Here is a 14,570-nt window from a genome sequence, read left to right as displayed (position 1 = left end):
AAGTGGAAAACTTAACATCAAGGATATTCCCGTCAAAACTGCTTCTAATAACAAAGGATCGCACACAACCCAGAGGCCCATAGATAAAGACTGGTTAAATTAAAAAATGGCTCATGGTGTAAGGGATACCCTGAGGTTAGGAAAAAGGCTGCAGTGGCTTTAGACTCATGCTATGGTATATGGTTAAGCGTGTAAAGCACAGTGCCAATGTGTGAGCAAGGAACGTTAACTTATAGGCAAATGATAAGCATATTCTCGACAAACACTGGTGTCTCTGAGAGGACGGATATTCAAAAAACTAGTGAACTACTGACCACATGGGGATTTTAGACAGGCATGTTTTACAATTTTTCAAAACTTAAATTAAAAAAATCTTTAAATAGAGCAGAGAGAGGCATAGAGTCAGGTAGTAAATTAGACGGGAAAAGTACTGATAGATGATGACAACATGTCGGGGGAAAGTTGCCAAGAGAGGTGGGGGCCCTGGAAATCATGACTGGAGAGATTTCCTGACTTTGGGGTGAAGTATAGGTTTATTCCTGAGAGGTTAATTCTGATGGGGCCTTGGGAAAAGCCCTTAGGCTGGGGATGTGGAATCAAGCAGTGTCCATGGTGGGGTCAGGGAGGGAAGGTGGGTAGGGGCATGTCACAGCTTGGGAGCCCAGGAACCCAGCAACTTGTTTCTAATACATGCAGATGTCACGTACATATTAACTTACTCGTATCCAGAAGACAGCACACTTGCATGTTTCTACCCTATTGCTTAAAGGAAACTCTGGCTCTTACATTCACACAAGATATTAAAGGATGTTACTGAGGCAGTAAAAAGGTCAATGGATGCAGGGATTGAGGCATGGAGGGATGAATAAGCAGATTAGAGAGGATTTTTAGGGCAGTGAAACTATCCTGTATGATACCACAGTCATGGATACACATCATTATTTCTTTGTCCAAACCCACAAAATGTACAATATCAAGAGTGAGCCCTTGTGTAAACTATGGACTTGGGATGATAACGGTCTGTCAATGTCAGCTCAGTGACTGTAACAAACGTACCCCTCTGGTGATAATGGGAAAGGCTGTTCATGGGTGGATGCAGGGGGATACGGGAAGGGAAAGCTGCTCATTTGTGTCCGATTTTTTACGACCCCAGAGACTATACAGTCCATGCAATTCTCCAGGCCAGAATACTGGAGTGGGTAGCCTTTCCCTTCTTCAGGGGATCTTCCCAACCCAGGAATCAAACCAGGGTCTCCTGCATTCCAGGTGGATTCTTTACCAGCTGAGCTACCAGGAGTTCCCCCAGGATATGGGAAAACTCTGTACTTTCTGCTCAGTTTTGCCCCCAACTTAAAACTGCACAAATAATAAGTCTATTTAAAAGTGTGGGGGAGGGGAGCACCTATTCTTCAACACACATTCCTGATGCTTGGGCATCAGATAACGACCAATCAATCAGGGCTTGGGATTTATATATCATGTTGTATATAATACTACATCTTTCTCCTAAGAGTTCAAAGGTTTTAAATGTTCCTCCTTCATTTATCCTTACCACATCCTCACACCTACAGTGGAATATAAACACTGTTAAAACTGGGTAGAAAGAGGCAGTATCAGGAGAATGAGGCCAAGTCTCAAGATGAATCACTTGCAGAAACAGACCTGCAATTCAACTTTCCTTATTGAGCTTCATGATTTTTTCAAACATATAAAGGCCATGTTGAAAGCAAACAATTAGGAGTTTCATCTATGTTCTACCCTGAAGTGTGTGTGTGCATGTGTGTATACATAAACATACCTGCACAAATAGATACACAATCATGCATTCATGCATACACACACCCTTACTCATACACACACACACACACACACACCCTTACTCATATAATCATACTTCAGCCTAAGAGCCAGCTCATTCCTGGCTGGCTAAACTTAGGCATTTTTTTAAGACAAACTTAGGCACAATAATAGTAAAATAGTGAAACTATTAGCCATTATAAATAAAGAAACTCACATATGTCATTGTCAGGATTTCTAGTCTGAGATAAGTGAGAACAAACAAACTTACAAAAGACAATTACAAGTCAAATATACTTGTCACTGCTCCCACTAAAACGATTTAATTTAAAACATCATCATATTGGAAGGAGAAATGAGACGCTAATTACATGCATTGACTTTTACATAAAATTAGTATGTAAAGTGGGAGCTAGGAACCTAATGGTGAATATGAAGCAACGGCTTGCATTTTATCAGACTAAGCAAAAACGTAATTGACAGAGGCAAATCTAAATGAATTTCCAGCTTACACTAAGCGCAGCTGCATGCTAATTGTCAGTATTATAGATGGAAAAAATGCATTTAAACAAAAAATTTTTAAACGCAGACAATAAGCAAACTTACCTACTTTACTGACGTTACTATTTATTTAATCAGAAAAGTATTTTTTTCCAAAAAGGAATTTTTAACATCAGATTATTCCATCTGCAGTTACTTCAAATTAATTGAGGAGAAAAGTGTTTGGAGGCAAATGAAAAGATTAAAGTGTTTCTGGGAGCAGTATCTGCTACACCTGGAATTAAGTCGAGGTTAAAAAACATTTGTTTTCAGGAAGAAGCCAATACAATAATATTTCATTTAAGAGCCACTGAGAATATTTTATATGTATATATATGTACATACATAGGTACATACACACACACACATATATATATAACAATCAGTTTTCTGTACACCAGAAACTAACACAATATTATAAATCAACTGTACTTCAATTTTAAAAGGCCACTAAGAATACCTCACTCGGTATCTTATGTCAGTGGCAGTTAAGAGATCAAACTCTGGCATCAGCCTTCTTGAGTTCAAATCCCAACTCTTTCTTGCTGTGTGACCCTGGCAGATCACTTAACCACACTGTGCCTCACTTTTCACTTTTTACTATGAGGGTGATTAACAGTACCTACCTCCTAGGATCACTGTAAGAATGAAATATGTTCACATATGCCACACACATGCCCCATATTTGTGAGCGATCAATTATTATCACCGCTCAGGACAGCAGTCTCTTCGGGTATTCTTTTGTACTAAAAAACTGACCAAGAAGATGGTAGCCACATGTCATGATTCTGCTGGCCCCCCAGATAAAAAGTACTGTCATGTCCCACCTCTCATACCCTCTCCCTGGTCGATGGGAATCATGGGAATATCTTTGCTACTTCTGAGTACGGATCGATCCTTGGTGATAAACTGACTGAGGTAGCCCTCTCCCAGGAAATGTTGCACAGGTGACTCTACACCAGAGGCTGCCAAGCCCAGGATATCTGAGAAGGTGCTCGGAGATTCTGGCATATCTTCCCTACAACACCATCAGCCCTTAACGCGACGATTTAGGTGACTGGGCACACACCTGACTTTGCACTTGATCTTTATCCAGATACCTTGGAATATCTCACCAAATTATTTATCCTGTCTTTTCCAAGGTCATGAAAAGGACAGGGCACAAAAATCAAAGCTGATAACAGAAAGGTTGTATGTTCATTCTTTCCCTTTAATTTACTGGAAGTTCCAGCATCTGAATAGAAGGAAAAAGGCCAAGTCTGCAGGCATCTTGGCAGGGTGACGAGTCATCGAAAAGAGAAGTGAATTCCCACAAAATAAATACACCAAACCCAGGCTTCTCTCAAGTGCAGTCAAACTGTGAGTGGACTGGCACCCCTGCCAAGGGATCAAGGGAAGAGAAATGGGAGAAAGACAGAGGAAGCCCTGAGCCTTGAATCACATACAGATTCTGATTTCAAAGGAGGACCAGAGTGCTTGCCTGTGCGTAGTCAGGGCATGGCATTCGTCCAGGGTCCAGACAGACCACAGGGCCTGGCAAATATACTTGGAGTAGGGATAAACTCAGGGTGAAACCAAGCTCTCCCCACCTTCTCAACGTCCTTTTCCGTTTTCCATTGTGCTATTACTTCATCAGGACCTTGAGACTTCAACTTAGAAAAATCTACTCTCCAAAGAGGATCATTTACCTCTCAGCATGAATTTAATCCCAGTATTTTTCTCCAAATTATTTTGCTTCACTTATGATTTCTAAGGTGATCAGAGAATTCCCACCCAGTTCAAATGGGATCGGTCCTGAAATAAGACTATTCCAGAGAAGGAAATCTACTCTGCTTGCATAAGACACCAGGTCTCATCTGTGCACAGATAGTCCTATTTTCACTGGGTGAGTGCTCAGTCACTAAGTCATGTCCAGCTTTTTGTGACCCCTGGACTGTAGCCCATCAGGCTTCTCTGTCCTTGGGATTTTCCGGGCAAGAATATTGGAGTGGGTTACTACACCCTCCTCCAGGAGATCTTCCTGATCCAGGAATGGAACTCATGTCTCCTGCATTGGCAGGTGGGTTCTTTACCACTAAGCCACCTGGGAAGACTTATTTCCACTTGAAATGTCTAAAACAGATAATGACTGTTAACCTCAGTTAAACTTTATAAAAATAAACTGAGTAGATTAATTCCTCAAATGCCATCGAAAGACAACAATCCTTTAAATTTAGAATTAGTCAAACCTCAGAATAATTTTAAAATTTAAATGTATCATATTGGAAAGAATAGCCAACAAACCTAATTTTTTGATCCAACATCACCACTATCTTATCATGTAAGCATAGACATATATCACTTGAATTTTCAGGCCTCAGTCTACAGTGATCAAAATTAATAGTTTTGATACCTATCTAAGATTCAACTCAAAATTTTCATGAATCATTAGTTATTTTCAGTTCACGTACTGGCAGACATGTGGGAGCAAAAGCTCAATTTGCAACTAGCAGTGAATATGAACCAACCATTGAATAAAGATACAAAAAAATGGACTTGTAAAAGTAATGTAGCATGGGCATGAGAAAAAATAGAGAGGATGCTGCAGAAATAAGACCGTTTTTCCTTCAGTCCATTATATAAGTTACCTGATCTAATATTACTAGGTTTGGTTTTGTTTTACATTACTGTACAGCCACGTGAACTTCCCAATGTGTAACATACAAGGACACCACCATGAGACTAGATGCTAGCTCTTGGAGTTCAAGCAAGAAATGCTGAGAATAATACAAACTTTTGGGAACCGAGGCCATCCCCTCCAGGGTCCCTTGGGAGGTCTCCCCCAGCGCTCACCTTCCAGCAGTTGGTCCAGGCTGGAAATCTTCTTGAGTCCATCAATGGTGTAGATTGTTCTCACTCCCTGGGGCAAATTCACGTTATCCGACAGAGTTCGGGTCAAATCAGCCAGCAGGGCCTCAAAAGATCGGAAGCGGTCTGGGGAGATGGCATACACAATCCCTTTGAAGTAGCGATCTCCGTTTCGATAGAAACGCACTTTCTTGGCCTTCTTCTCGGAGCTGAGGGTCTGCAGCGTGCGGGTGCGGTAGAAGCTGCAGTGGGCGCTGTGCGTGGGGCTGGGCAGCCCGTTCACCCTCGACCCTCGGCTGTACCTCTGGGCCTTGTCCCGCTCGTCAAAGTGCTCTAGCTCCATGTCTCTGCCGAAGGACATGACTGCGGTTAGAGCTGAACCTGGGAGGCACAGAAACAGAAACACAAAGGTGTTATTTTAGCCTCCAGACCCGGAAGGCTCAGCTAGAGAGCAGCCGATGGGAACACTGCTATAACAGATGATATGTTTCATATGAGTGATCAACTTGGGAGAGAAAAGACAAATATTTAGGAGAGGCAGACCCAGTGGAAACAGATGACTAATCAACCCCAGTTTTGTTAGAATACGGCTGGTATGTGTTGACCACCTAGAATGTCCGGCTTTGAACCGCTCTTATTTCTGATAGTCACAACAAACCTTTCAAAGTTTATTTATTATTAACCCCATACACAGATAAAGAAAATGAGGCACAGAAAAATTTCTCCCAAATTTCTCCAAATAATACAGTTGAGAAATGCCTGAACCAAGAACTCTGACCCAGGTTTGTCTGACTCCAAGGCTCCCTGCAGGTTAATGCTGATGGCAGGTAGCACATGAGCCTTCACATCAGTCCAGGGCTAAATATAAAAGATACAGCAGTGGGGGGGACCAGGAATCAAAAGATGGCTGCTGCTGCTGCTAAGTCGCTTCAGTCGTGTCCGACTCTGTGCGACCCCATAGACGGCAGCCCACCAGGCTCCCCGTCCCTGGGATTCTCCAGGCAAGAACACTGGAGTGGGTTGCCATTTCCTTCTCCAATGCATGAAAGTGAAAAGTGAAAGTGAAGTTGCTCAGTCGTGTCCGACTCTTAGTGACCCCATGGACTTCAGCCCACCAGGCTCCTCCATCCATGGGATTTTCCAGGCAAGAGTACCGGAGTGGGGTGCCATTGCCTTCTCTGCAAAAGAGGGCAGGTAACATTTAACAGTCAGATTTTAGGGATTTCCCTGGTGGTCCAGTGGTTGCGAATCTACCTTCCAATGCAGGGGATGCGGGTTCGATACCTGGTCGGGGAATTAAGATCCCACAAACTGGGGAGCAACTAGGCTCACATGCAGCAACTACAGAGCCCACGGGCTCCAGGTGCCTTGAGCCACTACAGAGAAGCCTGTGGGCCGCAAGGAATATCCCCCACACTGCAGCTAGGACACGATACTGCCAAAAATAAATGAATGAATGAAATTTTTTTTTTTAAGTCAGATTGTAAACATTTTACCCAGTGTTTGCAGTCTCCATGGCCAGACCAAGAGCAAAAAAATCATAGGTTTAAAAGCGATTTTCCTACATGGTGGTTTAGTCACTAAATCGTGTCCAATTCTTGCAACCCCATGGAATGTAGCCCACCAGGCTCCTCTGTCCATGGAATTCTCCAGGCAAGAATACTGGAATGGGTTGCCAAGTCCTTCTCCAGGGGATCTTCCTGACCCAAGGACTGAACCGGTTTCTCCTGCAGCACAGGCAGATTCTTTATCACTGTGCCACCTGGGAATTTCCTACATAGTCAGTTGAAATTTATTTGAAAAGTGGACTCACACTAACTCATTTACTTACACTTAATGCTTCAGATAAGGTGGATTTTTAAAATGGGGGGGAAAAGGAAGGGACAGGGAGAAAGGGAAGGAGGGAGGGATGGAAGAGGAGAAAGAAAAGGAAAAGCAACAACAAAATAAAACCAAAAGGAATCAAAGTTACTTCTTCTTTGAGGCACTTGGCCCTTCTTTCCACTAAGACTCTCTCTGTCTTTGTGTGGAGGAAATTGAGGCTTAAAGATGCTGATCCAGACTTGATCCAGAACGAACTATGTAACCGGGAGAAATCTACTTGTTCAGCATCATTAAGCCCCAGTTTCCTCTGTCACACGTGGGAAGCTCGATAGTACCTACCTCACAGTTAATATCAGCTATTAAATAACTGAATACACATGAAACACTTCGGGTAATGTCTAGACTGTGATAAGTATTAATATTTTTAATTCATAAAATTTGCTTTTCTGTTCCTGACTCTGTCACGGGAAGAACTAGCAGGAAGAGAATCTCCCCTTTCCAGCAAGGGGGGATCCAGGTGAGTGCCCACCCCCTACCCTCCACCATTTCCATGTCAGGACCTTCTGGAAGGCACACCTGTGCCCCCACAGTTCCATTTGACTTTGGACGGAGCTGGGTCGTGGGCAGGCTGCCCGTGGGATTATTTCACCCTTGCTCAGGGGTTAGCTGACGAAGGCTCGTGCTATTGCCCTTCACAGGTGATCTGTGTTTTAATAGGACAATCTAGAAGATGGGAAAACCTCAGCACTCAAAGAAAGAAGTCTCAATGACAAAATTTCAGGCACAATGAAACAGAACATAAGGGAAATGAAAACTGGGGGCAAGAACTTTATGTTGTTGTTCAATCGCTCGGTCGTGTCTGACTCTTTGCAACCCCATGGACCGCAGCACACCAGGATTCCCTGTCCTCCACCACCTCCTGGAGTTAGAACTTTATTAGTGCCCCCAAACCCCACCATGAAGACGATGTCGCCGTTCTGAAGGTCACTCCAAACCAACCCAAATGCCAAAGGCCTGCCAAGCCTCCCTGACCTTTCCTTCACTCTCCATAAACTGACCTCTAATCCACTCAGAGCGACTAAAAATTCGTGCTCAAAGCTTCATGCACGGCCAGAGACTGTGCACTCCTGAAATGCATGCAGTGGAAAAAGCTCACACTTATCGGATGTCTGTGATTTGCCTGACACTGTTAAGTGGTGATCAACCGCTGTGTAACATGCTAAAAATGCCCTCTAGACCTCCTGACAGTCCAGTGAGGAGGGGATGTTATTGTGACGAGGGTGAGTACGGGCTGTATCCACGTGCCAAAGTCATAACTGAGGGCCTTGGGACTTGAACCCGGATGTACTCCAGTGATTCTGAAGCTGGCGCCCCTGCCCCCTCCTTTCTGACCCGAGCTCTGTGTTCTAGTGGCCTAGACCCCTGCCAGTGGCCGCTCATCACGTGTAAAGCAGGCTTTTGAAAGCCTTTGCTCCTCTTGGGCAGACCACTTAAACTGTCAGAGAGGCTCCGTGTGCACGAGACCAGGCAGGTCATCCGGCCTCCAGTGTCTCCGCCTGTGCGCGCTGAGGCGGGGCGGGGGGAAGAGCAGTGCAGTGGGATTCAATCTGGAGTGATGAGTTCAGGGCACGTTTTTCCTCCAGACATGAAAACTACCCCATGCCACTTACTACCCCAGACAGCCTAAACTGGAATTTTCCAGGGACTTCCCTGGTGGTCCAATGGTTAAGACTCTGCACTTTCAATGCAGGGGGGCCAGGGTTCAATCCCTGGTCAAGGAACTGAGATGCCACATGCAGTGAGGCAAGGCCAATAAATTAATTAACAATAATAATAAAATAACTTCATGAAAATAAAAATAAATTTGCATTTTCCAGAAAAAAAATTTACCATATGTAAGTATGAACTGGTTTCACTGATTTTGAAGTTAGATAACTTCAAAACAATTATCAGTTGATATCCAGTTCTTCAGATAGCTAGTAACTGAGTAAACAGAACAAATATTTTGCCGATGATATCATAACTGCTCCTATGCTTATTAATTGTTTTTAAAAGGCGTTCTTTTGTTTTCCAAAAGGGAGTGTGTGTTGGGACACTGACGCTGCCAGTACTGAAACAGCCATGCCAATTCCCTAGGTTCCTCAAACTTCGTGAAGTATAAAGGCTGGATTGGCTGTTGAAGATTTTATTTTTGAAGGCAGTGATAATTCTTCCTAGGGCTTCCCTGGTGGCTCAGCCGTGAAGAAACTGCCTGCCAACACAGGAGACCTGGGTTCGATCCCTGGGTCGGGAAGATCCCCTGGAGGAGGAAATGGCAACCCACTCCAGTATTCTTGTCTGGGAAATCCCACAGACAGAGGAGCCTGGAAGGCTACAGCCCACAGGGTCCCAAAGAGTCAGACATAACTTAGCAACTAAAAAAAAAAAAAAAATTCTTTCTACCCTAGGCGTTTTCTCTCAAATCCAAATAAACTGAAACACACAGGACATGCGGAAAGGATAGTACAACTGTGTTGCCAAAGTGCAAATCTAATTCCAAGGGGCCCTTGTTGATCTGTAATTGGCAAGGATCAAACGATTTAGCAATTGTTGGAATCCCCTTGAGGGAAAGGCTTCTAGAACCAAGAATTCCACACCAGACCTCCCCCCACTCCCCGGCCCCCGCCACCAAAAAAAAAAACATCTATTTAGAACAGAAAAGTTGATTTTGTTTTATTTGTACATTTCCCAAACTGGATCAGGCGTTCAACCACAGCAGGGCCAAGATCTTTTACTTCCCTTCACTGAGCCTGCTCCAAAGTAAGCAATGATGTTGGTGACAAAGAAAAACCACACTCCCAGTGAAATCATTCTGAAGGCTACAGCTACCACTAAATGAATGTCAAAAACCACACTACACATCCTCGTGCTCCAGATATTATGTGTGGCATTAAAATAGGTGTTCTCTCCCTCGCTCAGCAATTCCAATGGTTAGTCATTTATTTGAATCAAGAGCACCTGGGGAAGATTCACCAGACTTCCACGGCTCCCCTGCTTTCTGTGGAAGCCAGCTAAGGAGCACAGCCACACGGTCACAGACCATAGGTGGCCAAGGGCCTGGGCACAGGTGTGTCCTGATACCATGAAGGTAACCGCATGGCCTGAGCCAGGGAGCTCATAGACGCCTGGGCGGGGAAGACCCGGGCCTGGCTCTTATCAAGAGATTTTCCTATAAACACTGCCAGGCTGAGAAATCAGCGTTTTAGATGGTTCTCTGTGGGATTTCTCACCATCATGAAGAACCTCTGCGTTCATCCTTCTCTAGATGAGCACATGAGTTCCTGTTCACAGATTATACTCATACACTCACACATACACACACACACACACTCACACCAAGAAATAATCTGGCATAAAGACTATCGTGTTATAAATGTTTCTAAATAGATTTATATAAAATCTATATAGATGCTGGACCTAGAGATTTCAAGGCACATTTTGCCAGTAGAACTAGGATATGGGGGAGATGGACAGGCGTGCAATACGAGGCGCGCACACACCTTCAGAGTGCATGCACCACCCTAGACGCAGCTATATCACAGGATACAAGCGTAGCTTTCATAATGTTCTACACATAACCTCTCTCAGAATCCTCTCCGACCCGCATTCATGCGACATTTCATACTTAAAACGCTGTCCTACTTTCCGGGGAAAGGAGATATATTTAGGAACATTCATAAAACGTATTCACAGAACACCCTGCTGCGTGGCCGCTGAACGCGTGTGCTCCGTAATCTGTACACACGTTCACAGGTGCCGGGAGAGGAAGCCGGTCTGAACGAGACCTTTCATCTGCTCCATCTCTCATAAATAGCTCCCCGCCCAACCCAGCAGCGATTCGGAGCAAACCCGGTTTTCCACCGCCGCCCCTTTTGTGGGGCAATGCGGGGCTGTGCGTGCGCTCCCACTAGGAGGAGAATGCCATTTCCTCTCCGCAGGCTTTTTAGCACTGCGGGTACCAATTTGTACAGGGGGCAGCCTCACAGTCCCCGAAGGAACTTGAGACCCCGCAAATGTACTTGCTACATCCACCCTGCCCCCCCCACCACCATGCACGGACCCTAGTCCTCCACCCTCCGGGCCCACGGGAGAGCGCACACACAATAAGAGGCCTGGCCCGGCCACTCCTTCTGGGCGCAGACTTGGTTCCCGTTCCGCGGCCAGTTCTGACAATGACCATCACCTCGCCCGGCCCCTGCGCCCTGGTTCTCCACTAACAACGCGGCGGCCGGGAGCCCCGCTCGCCCGACTCCCCGTTTCCAGCGCGGCGGTGGCACCAGACAAAAGAGGCAGGTGCCCGCGGCCCGGGGGCCGCCCGCACACAGCGCCCCCGGCCGGAGCAGGACCGGGAAGCGCCTTTCGAGGAACGGAGGGCGGGCGGGGCGGCGGCGGTCGAGGGGGCGCCCACCGGCCCTCCGCGCCCGCTCTCCCCCGGTGCCCCGCAGCTGCGGGAGGAGCAGGCTTGGCCCGGCCCCCAGCGGGGCCCCCGGCCAGCCCTCCCCACTGCTTCCGTCCCCAGGCGAAGGCAAACCACGCACCGGTCCGCGGAGAGACGCCGCCGGGGGTCTTTGTGGCCGCGCTCGGGCCGCCTAGTGCGCTGTCCTCGCCGGGCTGGGCGCGGCCGGGCCGCGGGGCTGCGGGGCCGGGGCTGGGCGGCGGCGGCAGGAGCGCGGGCGTCTGGGCTGCAGCCGCTAGAGCAGGGATGCGCCTCGGCCGGTCCTCATTGAAATGCGGCGCTTCGCACAGCCTCACTCCTGCCTCTCTCCGGAGGAGGGCGGCGGCGGCGGCGGGCGCGCTCCCTTTTCTTGTGGCTCACTCGCTCGCCCGCCCCGCTCCTCCTTCTCCTCCTCCGCGTGCGCGCCCCGCGCCCCCGCCCCTCCAGGCCGGGCGCACCCACCACGGCTGCGCCCCGGGCCCCCGCCTCCCGCGCCCTGGCCTGCCACGGCGACCTCGCTGCGTCTGGCTGGACAAACCCCCTGACCTCCCGGGCCCCGGGAGTGGTTGTCTGGAGACAGGCGGCGGTCGGTGGTGGACCTGGGGACCGGGAGAGAGAACGTGGACCGGGTCTGAACCGGGAACGTGAGGTGTGTCCTCCTCAGGGCAGGCCGGGCGACGGGAGCGGAGGAACATTTCTCCCCTCAGGGTACACACACTTGTATGTGACCTCATGGTTTGACGCCATTCCCAAAACTGTGGAAGCCAACGTGATGGCCTTGTGATCAGTTCTCACCCAGGAGACCCTCCCTACCTACCGACACGAGTGTCACCCTCAGGCCCCCTAATTGGGAAGGGCCAGATCTGCGCATAGATCCCACCCATCAACTCCACTGGAACCCGGGACTTGAGTCATCCTTGAAACTGTGACCTCTGCTTGGAGCTGAATATGTCACAGCAGGCCTTTGATAACTTAGAGGCCAAGTTTCGCTACTGGACACCTCGTGGCTGCCAAGGCTAGTGGTCAGCACTGGAAAGCCCCATGAACTCACATAAGCCTTCCCTCCCGGAGCAGGAATGTTGTCAGAGCCCAGACTGCTCACAGCTTCCTCCAGATTTTGCACAGAAGTCCAAGGAGTGGGATCAGGTCGCAGACTTCCGTGAAACCTTAGCCTGTTCAGTGGGCTGCCTGAATTCAGGTCCAGTTCATCTCCTGACTGTGGGCCATGTCCCCTGAGACGTGTGGGTGTGTGTGTGCTAAGTCACTTCAGTCGTGTCCGACTCTCTGCGACCCCCCTGGACTATAGCCCACCAGACTCCTCTGTCCCTGTGATTCTCCAGGCAAGAATACTGGAGTGGGTTGCCCTGTCCTCTTCCAGGGAATCTTTCCTACCCAGGGATTGAACCTGGGTCTCCTATGCCTCCTGCTCTGGCAGGCAGGTTACCTCTAGCACCACCTGGGAAGCCCCTTGAGACGTGTATTTGTCGCAAATACTCACACATACACAAATACGCAGGTATTTCTCTCTCTTCCTGAGCTTACATCTTTTAATGGAAAATCAACTTTTTTTCTATCAGCTGAGCCCATTATGTATATTTGACTAGTTATTATTAATAAGAGCTATTCTGAATTACTTTCGAAGTATTATGTAAATACTAAATAATTACCGTTTGTTATAAAATGCAGCTCAAATGAGATGCATGTTACATATTCAACAAGTGCTGCATATTTATTTTTGAACTCCTGAATAGCCCAGGGATGAGTACAATAAACTCACCAAATTAACTACATGCAAAGTACTGAGACTGTTCCTTCAAATTCTAATCAAAACGAGGACAAGGGGTAAGTGTGAAGAAAGTAAGGAACCAAGTGTATTATGAGAAGGGAAATAAGAGTTTCTGTTTATCTTTCCAATGACAGATGCCAAGTGATTTCTGCCAAAATGCTAAACCAAGAAATATATTCCCTCTCCTAACCCCTATGGGTATTCTATCAGGGTCATTTGTTAAGCACTTTAAGTAACTCAACCATATCTTTCCTCTGTCCTAGCTCTTCAACCTGGGATATGCAGATAATGTCCAAAGAAACACTTTTGAGTTTGATCCTCTCAGTTGTAAAGTGCTCTCACTAGAAACTGTTGGGCATTATTAACCCTTTCACGACACCAAAGGGTAACTGATAAGTAAATAGATGGGCACACTGAATAGTACCCACCAGCCACTAAACTTTGGTCATATTATTTAGTCAGGATAGCAGGCTGGCACTAAATGGTACCCAGTAACCTAATGGAAATAGCTATGTGTGCTGTGCTTAGTCACGCAGTCGTGTCTGACTCTTGCGACCCCACAGACTAGCCTGCCATGCTCCTCTGTCCATGGGATTCTCCAGGCAAGAAACCCACTGGAGTGGGTTTGCTTGCATCCTCAGTCGCTTCAGTCATGTCTGACTTGCAGCAACCTAGCCCATCAGGCTCCTCTGTCCATGGGATTCTCTAGGCAAGAACTGGAGTGGGTTGCTATGGCCTCCTCCAGGGGATCTTCCTGACCCAGAGATCGAACCCCTGTCTGTTGTGTCCCCTGCATCAGAAGGTAGGTTCTTTACTACTGGTGTCACCTGGAAAGCCCCCAAGTAACTATAGAAGTGCCTAAATTATTCCAGTGTGGCATATCTAACTCCTATTCAATAATAATTCCTGATTGAAATGAAATTTAACCAGGAAACTCCTTGTTCAAATAATTTTCAAAAACTGATGTTATTTTCTATACATCACCAGGGTACTGATCAAAGACGTGACTGGAATCAATCCATCCTTTCCTCCATGAAAATCTGAAGGCAACAGAGATCTCACTGGAACTCCCTAAAACTAACGCTGTGTACCCCAGCTGCTGCTCTGAGCAGCTACAGTGCTGCAGATGACAATGGCTTGGACATTGTTCTGTCGATGGCAACTCTTAATTGAGTGCTTGCTCTTTGCTGTGCTGGGGGGCTTTTGTACATTTTCTTCTTCCATCCTCCTAAGAACCATTCAAGTTAGGCATTACTATCCTCATCTAAGAGATGAAGGAATTTAGGCAGAGGGAGGTTACTT

General features: G+C 46.9%; 1 protein-coding gene and 1 non-coding gene across 4 annotated transcripts in view; one reads left to right on the top strand and one right to left on the bottom strand.

Annotated features, from left to right (window-relative positions):
• DCLK1 (doublecortin like kinase 1) overlaps positions 1–11,902 on the bottom strand; it is a 352,130-nt gene extending 340,228 nt beyond the window's left edge. Inside the window, exons 1-2 of one of the 3 annotated variants that reach the window (XM_061434786.1) lie at positions 11,586–11,902; positions 5,170–5,565 (exon numbers count right to left, since the gene is read on the bottom strand). In XM_061434786.1, the coding sequence (XP_061290770.1) occupies positions 5,170–5,545 (376 nt within the window). In that variant the 5' untranslated portion in view covers positions 5,546–5,565; positions 11,586–11,902. The remainder of the gene's footprint in view (positions 1–5,169; positions 5,566–11,585) is intronic. The other 2 variants (XM_061434782.1, XM_061434781.1) reach the window with 2 other exon arrangements.
• TRNAE-UUC (transfer RNA glutamic acid (anticodon UUC)) lies at positions 8,716–8,789 on the top strand. The gene has a single exon. It is a non-coding gene; the product is annotated as a tRNA-Glu (tRNA).
• Positions 11,903–14,570: the final 2,668 nt, after the last annotated feature.

This window comes from Bos javanicus, chromosome 12 (assembly GCF_032452875.1).
Source record: "Bos javanicus breed banteng chromosome 12, ARS-OSU_banteng_1.0, whole genome shotgun sequence".
In the NCBI taxonomy this organism is placed as follows: Eukaryota; Metazoa; Chordata; class Mammalia; order Artiodactyla; family Bovidae; genus Bos; species Bos javanicus.
The sequence above is the reverse complement of the archived record's forward strand: the minus strand, read 5'-3'. Positions and strand labels throughout refer to the sequence as shown.